Source organism: Triplophysa rosa, linkage group LG20 (assembly GCF_024868665.1).
Source record: "Triplophysa rosa linkage group LG20, Trosa_1v2, whole genome shotgun sequence".
In the NCBI taxonomy this organism is placed as follows: Eukaryota; Metazoa; Chordata; class Actinopteri; order Cypriniformes; family Nemacheilidae; genus Triplophysa; species Triplophysa rosa.
Window position 1 is genome coordinate 11,275,339 of NC_079909.1, and position 15,582 is coordinate 11,290,920.

The following is a 15,582-nucleotide window of genomic DNA, read 5'->3' on the forward strand; positions in this document are numbered from 1 at the left end:
TTACGTCTATTTGACGTCTGCATTTACATCTGCAAAACATCTGCAATACATAGTTTGCTCATCTTCAATACGTCTGGGAGACGTCTGAACGTCTGTAATACGTCTGCTAAAGATCTGGAAAACATCTGCTGTGTAAAAACATCTGCTAAACATCTTAGAAAGAGCAGCTTTACATCCATTCTAAATCATAAACATCTTACAGACATCTTCTTGATGTCTATATGACGTCTGACAGCAGACGTCTCCGAGACGTATTGCAGATGAGCAAACTATGTATTGCAGATGTCTTCCAGATGTAAATGTAATCGTCAAATAGACGTAAGCCAGATGTGTGTGTGCTATCAGGGTTATAACCAGACAGATTTTGCCCCCCATTTACTAGGAAAAAATATAATGGTAGTCAAAATGCCCCAGAACTGGTTGCTGTCCTACATTCTTCAAAATGTCTTCTTTTGTGTTCAACAGAAAAAAATCCAAAGTATTTTTTCCTACCATGGGAGTCAATGGGGGGCAAGATCTGTTTGGTTATAAGCATTCTTCCAAATATATTTCTCTGTGTTCATCAGAACAAAGAAATTTATACATTTATAAATGTATACGTTTAAGGCACAAAGCCTATTAACCACGGTTTTATTACAATAAAAGTAGTTTTTATATAGATTATTATTGTTTGTATAACTAATTATCAGCTATAAGGTTCCTGTAGAATAGATCATGTGTGGCTGCTATGTTTATTTCTACAAATTCCACTTCAACTTTGGTTACTGTATTAAAACCATGGTTCATTTTCGTAATTAGCGTTGTATGATGGTCAAGAAGCTGCTTACAGATTAGAAGAAACAGAAGTTGTAAGCAGTAAATCAACTGATGCCATCTTGCCTTGCCAACACTGTCAAGTACCCCGATTAAACACGAGTTAACCCTGAAGGGATGACGTAGTTGCGTGTCTAAATCAGACTACAAACAGGGTTTAATCCAACAGTGTTGATGAATTATACAGAGGACAAAAAATTAACACATTTCTAAATCAAAGAACTCAAAAACCTAAACATCCTGTCATGTGCAATAGCAACCTTGTCATAAAATGCCCCAGGCGAGTGTAAATTGTATGTGCAATCACACTTTGATGGTCTGAGACTAGCATTTATTTCAATTATATCATTTGCAGTTTACCTCAACATAAATGAGCAGCAATGAGCACAAGTCTACAGTACCACCTAGTGGTTTAAAAAAGGAACAACAATGTTGGGCAGTGTGACGTCTGCTTGACTAAATATCCTGTTGTACACACTTGATTTAAAAAAACATTAATAACCGGATTATGTAACTAAAATAACACTTGATGACTGGGGAAATACCGGGTATTATATTTTAACCAAGTTAACAATGCAAACGAAACTGATTCAGACGTCAGTAGTAGTATTCTTCGCGTTATAACACCACACCACGAATATTTTAATAGAAACTTTGTCCACGTTTATTTCTTAAAACATCTTTATAAAAACACAAATATAAAATGAATGGGTAGTTCCACTGTGAATTCTTTTTTACATACATAATTTGCACATTACAAAGCCACCTTCTATGAAAACAAAAACATGATATATGTATTTTTTTAAAACACAATTAAAAGAATGAAATCCAAAAGACAAATTAAAAGACATAAAACAAACCGAATGTGAAAGACAGAGGAGCACAGGTCAACTCGAGAAAGCGAAGGAAAATGTATCACTGTGTGAGTATGTGAGACAGTGATGAAGTGAGAAGAGTACAAGAGTGATAAAGAAAGATTTAAAGGGAATGACAGAGAATGATAATAACAATAACAGAGACCTAAAGGCTGAAAAGATGGAAGGATAGGGGCCATCAGTTATTTGAGGAGGGCTTGGTAGAGCAAGTGTGAGTGGTTGGTGCTCCTCTCGTTCTCTAGACAGAAGAGCAAATCCCTGAGGTTTACGCGCGTGATGCGTTGGCGAGTGTACTGCCTCGACGCTCCTGCATTTAAGCCCCCGGACGCACTCCCTGACAAACCCGATCCCTGTGAAGACACAAAAACACATTATCTCATGTACCTGACACTGGTTTCAGTAACAGTGAGTAGTCAACAACCGTCAATAAAGAACTGACAGTTCTGCTGCTGGTAAGAGTTGGTAAGTTCTGGATGATGGAAAGATGAAGTGTACAGTAATTACAGAAAAAAAGCAGTGACATGATGGTGACAGTACTGAGGAGGCAAACAACAGACGTTGAGACCTGAAAATAATGAAAAAGCCACCTAAAATTGCATTCATGGACCAACAATATTTTTACAGTCTCCTGAAATGCATGTTTGTAAAAAAGTAGGGGTAAAATTAGGGATGCACGATAAATTATCGGCCATATCGGTAGCGGCAGATAAATTGTCATTTTTAATGTTATCGTATCGGCCGATAATCAAATTTAGGCCGATATATTATAAATAAAAGCAGATGTCCACGTTTTGCCTTTTGTTTCAGTCTTAGGGAATTTTATATTAATATTAAGATACTGTATATCAACCAATATATCGGTTATCGGCTTCCAATGTTAAAGAATTATCGGTTATCGTCATAGGCCAAAATTTACATATCGGTGCATCCCGAGGTTAAATAGCAAATAGTAGTGCATCATTGTTTATCCTTTAATTTATTTTATGGTTGCTAAGAGAGTCATTGTGAGACACAAGGTGAATAATATGATGGTACTGCGCTCTCAGGATAAAGTAATGTAGGTAGTGAAAAATGGATTTTCTTTTTTATGGAAACCTCTGCTCACCCTTTTAAAACCGCGAGAATAAATTTTTTAAACCGTTCTGAAAACTCAGATTTGGTAGCCCCATATGGCATCTTCCATTTGTTACAATCCGAGACCTTTGAACCCCAACATGACATCTCAGAGCTGCTCAACAAGTGCTAAATGATTCACAGAGGGCAAGGGGGGAGAAGAAGACAAGGTGGAAGACAGCAGAGCGACTTGAGGAGAGAGAGACATTCTGTACCTCTGTGTCAGTCCCGAGCGAAGGAGAATCCAGTTTCCTTTTCTTTCTGGGTCCAATAGCCGCCAGCGCCGTCATGTTAGCCTCCCTCTGTCGAATCTGCGCCAACTCCTGCTGCTGCATCTGTAGCCACATACACACGCGCACGCACACGCATCAGCTCTGATCCCTAATCAAACACAATGGTCCTCTGACAAGATAAACATCTCATAAGACCGCCGCCTAACCTCTTTGGCCTTCTGTTTCAGCCGCAGCTGCTCGGGGTCCTCTTGTCGCGAACGTGACTGCAAAACATAAACAGCAATTAGAGATATACATGGAGAGACTTGATCTGTTGGAATCAACTGAACATGTGAAAATTAGGGCCGTCTATCAATTAGCACATTACATCTCAGAACATTTATCACGCTAACACATTCGGTTCGTTTTTAAGGAGAGAAAATGAATGTGCAATTGTGCAGTTTTTGTGGATGACACTCAGGATATATGTGCATATATTCATGTAACACAACTTACTTTTTCATGCACAAAAAATATATTAAAACATCTTTTTATTTAACTACTTTAATGTATAGGAAATGCATATACAGAACTAAAGCAAACCTGCAATAATCCACTGATAAAACAATTTTGCCTTGCTTTATGAATATAATGTTAAGAGTCTAAAGATGTTTTTGCTGCCAGCCTGCGTTCTTCCCTCTGTGTTTATATTAGCATTTCTATGAGTGATGGTGTTTCATTGGTGGGTAACATTTCACTTGTTGAGCTTCAATGATAATTAAATTTCACCATACAAAGAATGCAAATGACTATTTTGTTGAGCATCCCATCTGGGGATAATTTATAACTAAATGATCCGCAAAGACTGGATTTCTCCATCATTCACTGATGAACGTCTTCTCCACTAGAGACTTTTGTGCGTGACATTTGCACTGCAAATTGCTCGGAAAGGTTCAGATCGGTATTTAGAAATCACACAAAAAAAACCCACTAAAACAGTTGCAATATTAAACTGAATAAACCTTGTATTTTTAAATAATCTGCATAAAACGTATTTGATTTTATTTATTGATGTTTTAACTGCAAATCCATTCAGGATAAGACCGTTCAACTGAACTTGGTGCTTAATCAATCATTTCAACTAGAGCTGTCCCCAAATAGTCGATTAAACATTAGTCGATGTGAAGGAGGCTTGGTCAAATACGTTTTCATTGGTCGGTTAGTTGCGAAAATGAAATAAACAAACTCACGTGACGTCACGCAGTCAGTATGCGCGTTAAAACTTCACGGCGCTGCACAGCTTGGTCAGTGTATGACATCAAAAGAAACAACGCGAGATCAACGCGAACAGTGCCTACGTTAATAAATATGAAGAGACGCCATTTGGTGCTGCGCGATGATGACAGCCTGACCACAAAAGCATTGAAGATACGACTCGCAGAAGAAATTGACAAGAGATGGGAATTAACAGGAAATCTCGCGACCAGCTGCAGTCTTAGACCCACGTTTTAAGAGCTTGTCATTCCTTGACACTGACAAACGAGAAGATGCATACTCCACAGTGTCAGATCTGGCAGAAAGTTTATCTACAGAAGCTGCGCAATATAGGGATCATGACAGCATTAGTACTACAGTCTACAGAGGAGCGTGAGCCCGCACCAAAAAAGAAAAATCAGGCCGAGATATCCATGCTTCTTAGGTTTGGCGTTTGCTACGTTTATTCGTTTTCGTTAATTTCCCTCTTCAATATAATTTTTCAGTCAAGTGTTTTTGCAATTTATTTATTTTGTTTGCCTTGCTTTGCACAAAGTTGTTTATGACTTGTCCATAGGCCTGTTTTTTTCTTTTATTATTTACTTTATTTGTACGTTTTACTCTTTTTCTACTTAATATTAAATTTTGTACTAATATTTTAAAGAGTTGCCGTTTGCGGTATGTTTATTTATTTGTTTTATTTATTTATTTGTTCCCTTTAAAAAAGAATGAAATTTTCTGTTTATTTTATTCAAAAGGGTGTTTTATGTTTATGGTTATTTTGTTGGCAAGTTCATTTGGCATGAAACTGATGTTATAGTTTGTATTTTTGTTAATAAATTATTTAAATATACAGGCAGTCTCCATGCTGTTTTTCACATGATAATTATAACTGTAAATTATAACTGCGGCTCATTTATGTGTCTGTTTAAGCGCTTAATTTATATTTTAAATGCTTTATTATTATGATTTAGCATTTTTCTGTAATATGGAAGTGTTAAAAAACATATTTCCTCAGCCGGTAAACTTAAGACTATTCTTTTCATGGTATATATACGCAAGTAATTATGTTAATATCATAAATGTGCGATTATTCGACTAATTGCTGAAATGAAGGACTACTAGTCGACTTGGAAAATCTTTAGTCGGGGGCAGCCCTAATTTCAACTTCTTGCTAATGGCAGTACTGGAGGTTTTTCTGAGCGTGTTTGTGTGTGTGTATACTAACCTTAGCTGCCTTCATTAAAATTTCTCTCTCCTGTTCCTCTTTCTTCTGCTTCTCCAACTGGTCGAGCTGCTCAAAGAACTTCAGCTGAGAGCGAACGTCCTCCACCTGCTCGTACCGACTGTCCTCCTGCACACACACAAATACACATAAAAGGAATAAATCATATAGACAAGAAAATTCTGTTATTGTTTACTCGCCCTTCATGCCGATCCATGAAACACAAATTTTTGAAGTATATTCCTGCAGCTTTTTTCACACAACAGATCATAGTCACCAGAGGCTGTCCAAATGGACACTAGCTGTGTATCAGTCTGTATGACTTCAGGCAACTTGGAATGTAGTGCGTGATAGCTTTGTGCTGAAGAATCAGAAGAATTATTGAAATATATTCGTATGATCACATAAAGCTCAAGTAGATCTGGAAAATCGCTTATTTTGGCAGCTTGACAGACATGATCACGATGAGTGTTCGCTGTATAAAAGATTCATCATAATGTTCTACTTTTGTTTGTACAATGTACAATTATAGCATATTAGGTTGGAACAACCTAAATGAGGATGAGTAAATAATGCCAGAATTGTCATTTTTGGGTGATTTAAAATGATAGTTTAGCCAAATTCTGACATCATTTACTCAATCTTTTGTCAATTCAGTCCTGTATGACTTTCACCCGCAGAGCACAAAAGAAGATATTTTGAAGAATGTTGTTAACTGGCACCCATTCACTTGCATTGGTTTTGTGTCCCGACAATAGCAGTGAATGGGTGCCGGCGCAGTTTGGTTATCAACATTCTTCAAAACATCTTCTTTTGTGTTCTGCGGAAGAAAGAAAGTCATACGGGTTTAAAATGACAAGAGGGTGAGTAAATGATGACAGAATTTTCATTTTAGGGTCAACTCTCCCTTTAAGTCACATTACTGTACCTTGTAAGTCATGTTCTTTTGTTGGGCAATCAATGAGACTTTCTCTAGAAGGTTTTGCAGTCTCTGTTGAGTTGCATGAGAGACGATGTTCACCACTTCGGGTCCCAGCTCCGTCACCCCAAACCTCTTGCCTGATAATGTGCAGGACAACATCAGGTTTCATCAACGCAAGAAAGATGACTTTTGGAAGTTTAAACATAATGTAATTCTACTAGATGCCTCACCTATCTGTAGTATCTTGTGCTGTAGCATACTGGCCGAGAGAAAAGCTTCGTCCTTACAAGACCGTGTGACTGCGCCAACCAGTTCTGAGTTGGTGGCCAGGATTCGGGCGCTCTCTTCAGAAAGATTAACACCTGCCATTGAGGCCACATCGTTGATGTCATCATCATCCCTGTATAGACACATATATACGAACATAGCATCATTGTCAAAACTTTGTAATCTAAGATGTTTTATTCAAAATTATAGCTATGGAGTACACTTCCCAGAGTACTATGAGGTGATCAGAACACCACCATGATTCACATGAATACAACAAGGCAACAGAGATACGTACGACATACACAGACCTGAAAGTTCCTCCTGCAGCATCCTTCGCTTTATTCCTCTGCACTAAAGCTACAGATACGGAACCATGAGTCAGTTTAGTGCTGCTCACCACACCCTGCTTTAGTGCCACTGAGACAGAGAGAGATCATGAGTTATCATAATGCCGTTACACACAGACACTGACAGACCGGATTGATGGATGGACTCACATGTCTGGATCTGTTTAAGCTGCACCTGAGGCTGACCCATCACTACGTGGCTTTGAGGTTGACCCCTGAGCGTTACCATGGGATTGGTTGTCAGGGTAACCTGAGGGGGCTTCACTATTGTCCCCTGCTGCGAGGGCTGCAACACCTTAATGAAACACACTTTAATAAACACACCCATTTGAAAGTATGTTTTACTACATACATTAACAACATTGTGTTTAGTTTCATTCATCAAATCTTTATCTCTTAATTACCTCTCAGTCATGAAGATCTTTTGACTTTTTAAGTAACTTTTTGGAGGCGGTTGTCTGAACGCTGCTGTGTTTCAGCGCTATTTATTTTAGAAAGTGTGAAAGATATCTGCAGTACAAAAGAAGCAGGGGGTGTAAACTCCCTAAGGCTCTTTTCACACTGAATGAAAATGACCTATTCATTTCAGTCATCCGAAATCATCAATATCTGTAATCAAACCGTCACAGATTTCAGTCTATTGTGTCCATTAATCTGTGTGCAGTGTTTAGTACATATATAATGGGATTTATAAGAAATCTTACTTTAAATTTTAAAGGGACAGTTCACCCAAAAATGAATAATTTATACAGGTTTGGAACAAGCTGAGGGTGAGTAAATGATGACAGAACTTTCATTTTTGGGTGAACTGTCCCTTTAATTTCATTTATTAATGATGGCTCCTTAAGAATTCCATTAAAGAGGAAGCTACTAGTTGAAACATTGACTTCAGATAGCACAATCCTTAAAGTGATAGCTCACTTAAAAATGAAAATTCTGTCATTTACTCACCCTCTTTTCATTTCAAACCTGTATGACTTTATAACCTTTCTTCCTCAGAACACAAAAGAAGATATTTAGCTTTTTGTTGCTAACCGGCAACCGTTTAACTTGCATTGGTTTTGTGTCCATACAATAGATGTGAATGGGTGCCACGGTTACCAACTTCCTTCAAAATATCCTCTTTTGTGTTCTGCGCAAGAAAGTCATACAGGTTTGAAATGACCAGAGGGTGAGTAAATGACCGGATTTTCATTTTGGGGTGAACTATCACTTAATTAGGTTACACATACTTCATAAAACCAGTGTTCTGGCAGTGTTGGTGAAACGCAGATGTTGAAAAACCAAGCAGAACTAACTGTTGTGAAAAATCCAAAAGATAAAATTGTCCAAAAGCTCTGTGATGTAACCAGTCCATATTCTGTAAGGCTGTTTAAAAGACACAGCCCAGACTTTGCCACAAACCAAATACATAAATTACCATAATACAACCGTTAACACTCAATACTTCTATCTGTAATTATTGAACCCAGTGTAAATTAAGACTAAAAACCTCACTTCCCTGTCTTGTACTTATAACTTACTCATAACCCCAACCTTTGGTAAGGAATGCGTGTGGATGTATGATTACCAGAGAGGCGGTGTGGCTGGAGTTGCTGAGGCCAGGCTGGATTAGTGTGCGGGGAGCTGTGGTAGCAGCGGTGTTGGGGCTGGTCAGCACCACAGTGGGTGACTGGAGGGTTTGGCTCTGCTGAATGAAGGCTGTTGAGTCGGGAGTGAGCTGTCGCAGAGCTGGAAGACTCCTCTGAGGAAACACATGGAAAGAGAGATTTTTAGTTCAGGGCAAGATTGCAAAATCCCTTGTAATAACTAACTGGCGGGGTGAGTACTGTATCGATTTAAATGCATGTGAAATTCATTTCAACGTGAAGAGTGTGATTTACACAAAGTTTGACAATATTTTGCCACACAGAGAGTCGCAACCCCAAATCCACAGACTTCAAACAGACTTTCTTGTTTTCTGATGTTGATGCACAACAGACTACAAATGCCAATTACAGCATTCACATGTTCCACATGTAGGCCCTTAATCCCAGTTCTCACCTTCCAATTAGTGACCTGATTTTCAATCCAATTAGTAGACTTTTAGGTCCCTTAGGATAATAATTCATTTAATAACAGGTCATTATACTATAATTTACTGATAATAACGTTACAACTAGACTTTACAGTAAATGAGCTACATGAATGTTTTGCCAGTGAGTTTTACCTTAAGGAAAGGCACTAGGTAAGGCTGTGGAGAGGAGTTGAGCTCTTTGTAGAGTCTGCTGGTGAACTCCTCGGCTTCAATCGTCCCTTCCTGAGGGAACAAACAGCAATCAGTTCCAACAAAAGCGCACACAAGAGGACATTTCAGTAGATTTACAGCTTGATTTGCCCATTACCACTGACTCTGAGCAGAATACATATTAAAGGTAGACTAAGAAAGACTTTAAATGGAACAAAGTGAATATATTTGAATCAGCTTTTTTGGAGACCACTCCAAATTTTTATTTATTCAGCATTTCTAGATGTATTGTGGCCATTCCAGCCCAGTGTCTGCAAAATCAACTAAATCAAATCTCAGGAGTGACGAAGTCATCCAACAGCAATGTGAAAGGCTGACAGCATAACAAGACACATGAAAATTGTGATAAAAATTGAGGTTATCACATAAAAAAATCCTTTTCAACTTTTCCTAAATACGTGTGCAAATATTACTGTTGTATTGCTTAAAAGTGAATATGAACTTGTTTTCTTTGCAGTATTTGAGGTCTGAAATAATACAGAGCATCTTTTCTGTTATTTTGACCTCATTCTCTAGTTTTCATTTTCTGCAAATAAACGCAAATAGAAACAATTTTTATTGTATTTTTATTTGAAATTTGGTAGAAATATTGTTAGTAGTTCACAGAATGAAACAAAATAATAATTTGACCTAAACACAAACCTATAAATTGTAAATTCAGAAATGGTCTCTTAATACATTTTCCACGGCTGTATATTATTATCATAAAAATACAAATATGTAAAACAGCAGACTCTAATTTCAACCTCAAAATTCTTAAAAATCAGAAAAGAATCATGCAACTCTTTGGACATGTAAAACTCACCAGCAGGTTCTTGACCAGCTCTTTGACGTTGGCGACAGTCTCCGTTGACTGCTTACCGCTAGTGGCCAGCTTTATCAACGTGGACAGAAAGTTCCTACATTTCTTTACATTCTCCATCGTCTCCTATAATTAAAGAAACAAAACAATTGCATTAGCACAACATGAGAATACAACCTGACATACACGACATACATACAAGGTTACAATTACGTGGCATAAGACCTGAATCATGTAACAGGGATTTCAGGGGATTCCCACCCTGTGAGAAACCAGTTGTTTTTTTGTGAGAAAAGCTTGGATCTGAAGGTCAAATGTCAACTTTATCGACACTTTTTCATCTGACATATCATCTCAGTTTCCACCATTCCTTTCATATATATGTTTAAGTCAGTCTACCGATTTCAGGCATAAAGCTAAAGGCCGAAGTCTTCCGTTGTGAACCAGCTTGTATTTGTGTGACTGCTAAGTTAGTGCAGCCTCCTACCGTTGTCGAGGTGACGGTGGTCCCCGTGGCAGCAGTCACAGTCCTCTGGGCGGTTCCCGCCTGCACTGACAGCACTGTGCCAACAGAGGATGCCTGCTGACACGCCAGGAGAGGCGGAGTATAAAAATAGAGGATTAAAACCACCACACAAATATGCTTAACAGCACAGATCAATTTAAATTTGAATGTGTGCTTCAACATGAGACATTTCTATGGTGCTTTGTTGTTACCTGCACAGGTGGTCTCTGGAGTGTGGTGGTGGCCGTGCTGCTGGCTGTCTGGGATCCCTGCCTTATGATGGCGGTAGGGGTCATCTGTCGGGCCATTAGTGGGGTTCCAGGTACCTGCAGGTAAACAGAGAACAAATTCAATTAAATAAGAGACACTGTAGATATCTGCATCTGATGTTATATTAAACCAGAACAGTCACTATAACTTCAAGATTATTCTGATCTCTTCTGGGCCAGTATTTCTGAAATATTTATGGCCATGGCAAATCTGTTCAGAGCAATGAGATGACATTACCTGCGCAGAGGTGATTGGCCCAGGGGTGGTGCTGGTGGGGGCAGCAGGGCGGGTGGCCTGAGACTGGGCCTGCATCTGTGCCAACATCTGCTGAGGAATCATCAACAACTGACCGCTGTCACTACGCACCAACACCATACCTGGACACACAAACACATGCACGTGATGTCGTGTTATTTATGAATGAGCTTCTACTCTTGATCCAACTGAAGGTCTAGCTTAAGTTTGGCAGCCGTGCACTGTTTAGAGACATGAGGAATAAATTGCACAGTTGGTGGCCTATATTTCACAGCACAGTGAGAACCCTACACACTTGCTCTCCAGTTACCGTGTGAACCAACCGATGTGTTTCGAACAGAAACCGTTGGTTGGAGGATCCAGATGGCGTCTAGAAGAAATGTGTCAAGCAGTCTGACTAACCAAAAACCACCCAGACAACAGCTTTGTAAGAATGATGATATATCCAAAATGAAAGTCGTGAAGTGTCCTTCAGTAAATGAAAATCTAGTTATCTTTTAATTGCTTTTACTAGTGGGGCATGGTTGGACTACGGTATATAATATAAAGATACAGACCAAATAGGACAGTGACATCCGCAGCTGACAGGCCATGAATGTAGGTGTTCCTGTAGCTCAATTGGTTGAGCCTTGCATTACGCAAACGCAAAGATCATAGGTTCGATACCCAGAGAACACACATATAGTATTGATAAGCCGATGTGATGACATCACAAATGATACAATGTAATGCAATTCAGTTACTTTGTTGCTGTCCTTAAGACGATATACATTTGTATTTTGAAGATCAGAAACAAATGGGAGATTTTAAAGAGAGTTAGCATCATTCACAACAAGTCTGTGTGCATGAATGTAATGGCCAGTTAGATGCGTTTAAATCAGTCAGCAGTACAGAAAAGTTTTGTTCAAATGTGCGTTCACTGCTTGATTTTATCATCAACAACAGCCTGCAGATACAATTTAAGGAGAGATTTTTCAGTGTTTTTGCGAGATTAAACTGAAGTTTATTTTAGTGAGGTTAAACTTTTTTTGCTCTCTTTCTATACAATTTATTCCCAGTTTGATCATCCGTTTTGTTTTTCATGCTAGTAAGAGAAGCCGTCTTTATTTAGTAATGAGTAAAACAAGCAATAAGAGCAATAAAATATTTCATAAACGCTTCTTAGCTTGTTTTGTCTGTGCGGCCAATAAGAATAAATCATGCAACAATTTAGTCTAGTCTATTAATTGACATGAATAATCATGATTACAATATCAATGTTGTAATCTTTCAGTTCTCTGTAATAAATACCTGTTTTCATCTGACGTCAGTACAATAGTCAGGATTGTTACTTTTACTAAAATAATGCCATTGTGTGGCATCTGTACTTAAAGCTTGCGTGCATACTATTTCCCCAAATGACACTGACAGCAACATTTTATCAGTCAGTAAAGTTTTACAACTTTACTTCTAATTGTGATCCACGCAAAACACTCATATCTAACACATGTATAATATAAAACTCAGGCAGAAATGATCGACTGTTTGCTTGTGATCTTCCTTAGAAAGCATTGTAATAATCACTTTTATCAAGTTTTCTTGGTACCATTGAACAAGTTGACATCGTTTAAAAACTATAAAACGCAAGTTGCAACATATTGAATTCTTCTTATTAATATATTAAACATATTACTTAAATGTTATACATTAGCACGCATTAAGCACAAAACACAAATGCATAGGAAATATTACTATCCACACAACTTCCTCCACTACAGACTGTCACACATAAACTGCGTCACTGTACACAAAGTTGAGAAGAGCACTGATGAGAGTGGGGTACCTGGAGGTAGCTGGATGTTCTGGATGCCCTGGCCCGGGCTGCTCTGGTGTAGTCGGGGCGCTAACACCTGTGGCGCAATAGTCCTGATGGCAGGACTGGATGCAACAGTCGCCGGAGCTGCTGTTCTCGCAACTCCCTGCAAAACAGCTCCCGTGGCCACCACGGGGCTCTGAATCTGGGGTCCGAGGGTCATGCCGGCGGGGCTGACAGTTTTAGGGGACTCGGACTTGTTGGGACTCGCAGACACAGAGGCGGGTGTCTGGTTCATCGAAAGAGGGGTGGCGGTAGTAGTTATTCCCGGTGCTGGCTGGGTCGCTACATTGGCTACAGTCACCGAAACGGCGTTATTGTTACTTCCGTTAATAGTTAAACCTGTTCCAGCAGTTTGCATAGATGGCCTGACAACTGAGGGTCCAGCACACTGTGGACTCCCGTAAGAAGACTGGATCACCGTGTTTGGGCTCGGGGCAACAGTCACGTTTGCATGTCCTTTCGACACCCCGGGTCCGTTATTGACAACCGGGACAGAAGCCGAAGCGTCGTCTGATGATGATGTCGACTGGCCACCGGACACTGGAGTGCCGCTTCCAGTGTGCGGATCCATCGCATTGCCTCCGTTCAAAGTTTGCACTGTGGACGTCCCGATCTTCGCACCGTGGCTGGGCAAAGTAGTTACCATAGCATTAAGAAACACTGTATCGGGTTAGTCGTTATCCATCTGTGTGCACATCAGTTCAAGAAGTTTTGATTCATCCACTGCAAACACCCCCTTATTTCCCTCCAGTTGCTTTTCGAAGTAGGAGCGAGCGTGAGTGAAGGGGAATCTCGTGTCACAATGTCAATACGGATTTGACAAGCGCCCTTGTCAACTCAACTCCACTAGTAACAATGATCATGTGAGAAATAATGCTCTAACATACTTCAAGACTCGCTGCTTTCACTATGTTCATATTTACAAGACTCGCAGCAGTAGCCTGAGCTCGCAAAATGTTAACATTAGCTAGTTGAATTGCCTCTTTTCCCGGAGTCGGCGGGGTGATTACCAACTGCCTGGGCGCTTACCTCAAATTTATTGTGACAAGATCTGGTAACTTCTAATCTAACACAACTTGAAGTAACGAGAAAAAGTTTCTTGCCCACTCTTTTAATACAGAAATCCTTATATAGCAGGTCAAAGCCTGCCGCCATCTTCGATGTGAACAGTGAGGAGCTTTGGACAAAATGACATTGCGCATGTGCGCAGAAGCGGAAACGTCATTACGCTCAGATTTTCGAGCGATGTCATTGGTCGTGCGCCTACGTGGAGGCGGGACATAAGAAACGTCAGTTGATTCTGGCGGAGCGCGGTCAGAGTCGGAGTGGCTGGGGCTGTCATCGAGAAAAGGGCCTTGTGAAGTTGAAAAACAGCCGTTGATTTATGCACAGGGTGCTCTCGGGTATATCTATACGCACTGTTAGAGTTCACGCGTTTGTTATAAAGTGTGCATCGGCTGTTCTGCGAACTTCACAGCAGGCTGTCTTCCTCCAAGATGGCCTCGTGTTTTGAAGCGTCTCTGTTAAAGGCGTGAAAAGGCGCCACACCTCTAGCAGCGTGACATAGAGGGCACGAATGCTACTGCACCAAGATAGCGCTGCTGTTACATAGTTCACCGGATGCCAGTTTAACCCCGTTTGATTTACAACATCCTCACGTTTACTTACTGCAGTTAGCTGGCAGTGTTCGGAAAATCACGTTTAAGTTTTTGTTTGAAGATGAAATTAGTATTATGTGCATAGATTAGATAGGAATTCATTCAACTCCGATAAAAAAAAAACTGCAAAGGCACCTTAACGTTGTGTTAGTGAGATGATCAACAAAAACTTTAATATTGTAAATGTTTTTACCAGTGAGTTTTATGAAAAATGCAAATACAATATACTACATGTTTGTGTGTGTGAAGATTTACTAAATGTTTATACTTTTTTTTACATGTTATAGAAGCAAATGTAATCATGTGTCCCAGATCAAGGAGTAGTTCATGTATGAGTGGTATGTTGATCAGAATGTGAGTCACTTTTTCTGTGAACTTCTAAAAAATTGATAAGCCGTGTTCATGGAATAGCAGTGGACATTGAGAGTAAATAATTGTTATATTGCCCTTGCTCTGATTTCATCCGTGACTCATTCATATCATTTCTTCTATATTCATAGCCCCTGTGTTCACTTAGTCATTTGTCCAGTGTTGTTTGTGTTGCTTTGTTATTATGGGTTTAGCTTATGGTGTGGTTGGATTAATTTGTCTGATCAATCATGAATAAAAGCTGAGAGTTTACCTTTGTTACAACTTCGATATAATTAAATAAAAAAGTTTAAAAACTCCATTTTTAAAAATGTAAAAATCATGTTTTTTATGTTTCATTGTGTTAGTTAGCTGTTTTCTGTTTTGTTTTTATGCACAATAAAAAGCATGATTTTTGAAAATTGTTTTTGCAAATGAACTTTTCATATATAATTTTGGATCACATGTTAATATAACTCGGAGTTAAAGCAGATTTAATACAGATAAACAGCAGACATATAGCAGTTATTGTGCTAAAGATAAAAAGAACTTTATGAATGCTAATAATAAT

At 39.1% G+C, this 15,582-nt stretch overlaps 1 protein-coding gene across 2 annotated transcripts; it reads right to left on the reverse strand.

Moving 5' to 3' along the window:
* Positions 1–1,186: 1,186 nt before the first annotated feature.
* On the reverse strand, positions 1,187–15,403 carry taf4a (TAF4A RNA polymerase II, TATA box binding protein (TBP)-associated factor). Of its 2 annotated transcripts, none has more exons than XM_057362549.1 (15): positions 12,973–15,403; positions 11,133–11,272; positions 10,838–10,951; positions 10,608–10,700; positions 10,124–10,246; positions 9,241–9,330; positions 8,602–8,775; positions 7,182–7,326; positions 6,993–7,101; positions 6,645–6,814; positions 6,421–6,551; positions 5,496–5,621; positions 3,241–3,297; positions 3,017–3,136; positions 1,187–2,038 (listed from the first exon to the last, which is right to left on the reverse strand). In XM_057362549.1, exons 1-15 carry the CDS (start codon positions 13,649–13,651, stop codon positions 1,871–1,873), a joined length of 2,439 nt encoding a protein of 812 aa, XP_057218532.1. In that variant the 5' UTR covers positions 13,652–15,403; the 3' UTR covers positions 1,187–1,870. The 2 variants fall into 2 exon arrangements, with proteins under 2 accessions (XP_057218532.1, XP_057218531.1); XM_057362548.1 differs by having other exon boundaries at positions 1,188–2,038; positions 10,608–10,703.
* Between the last annotated feature and the right edge of the window lie 179 nt (positions 15,404–15,582).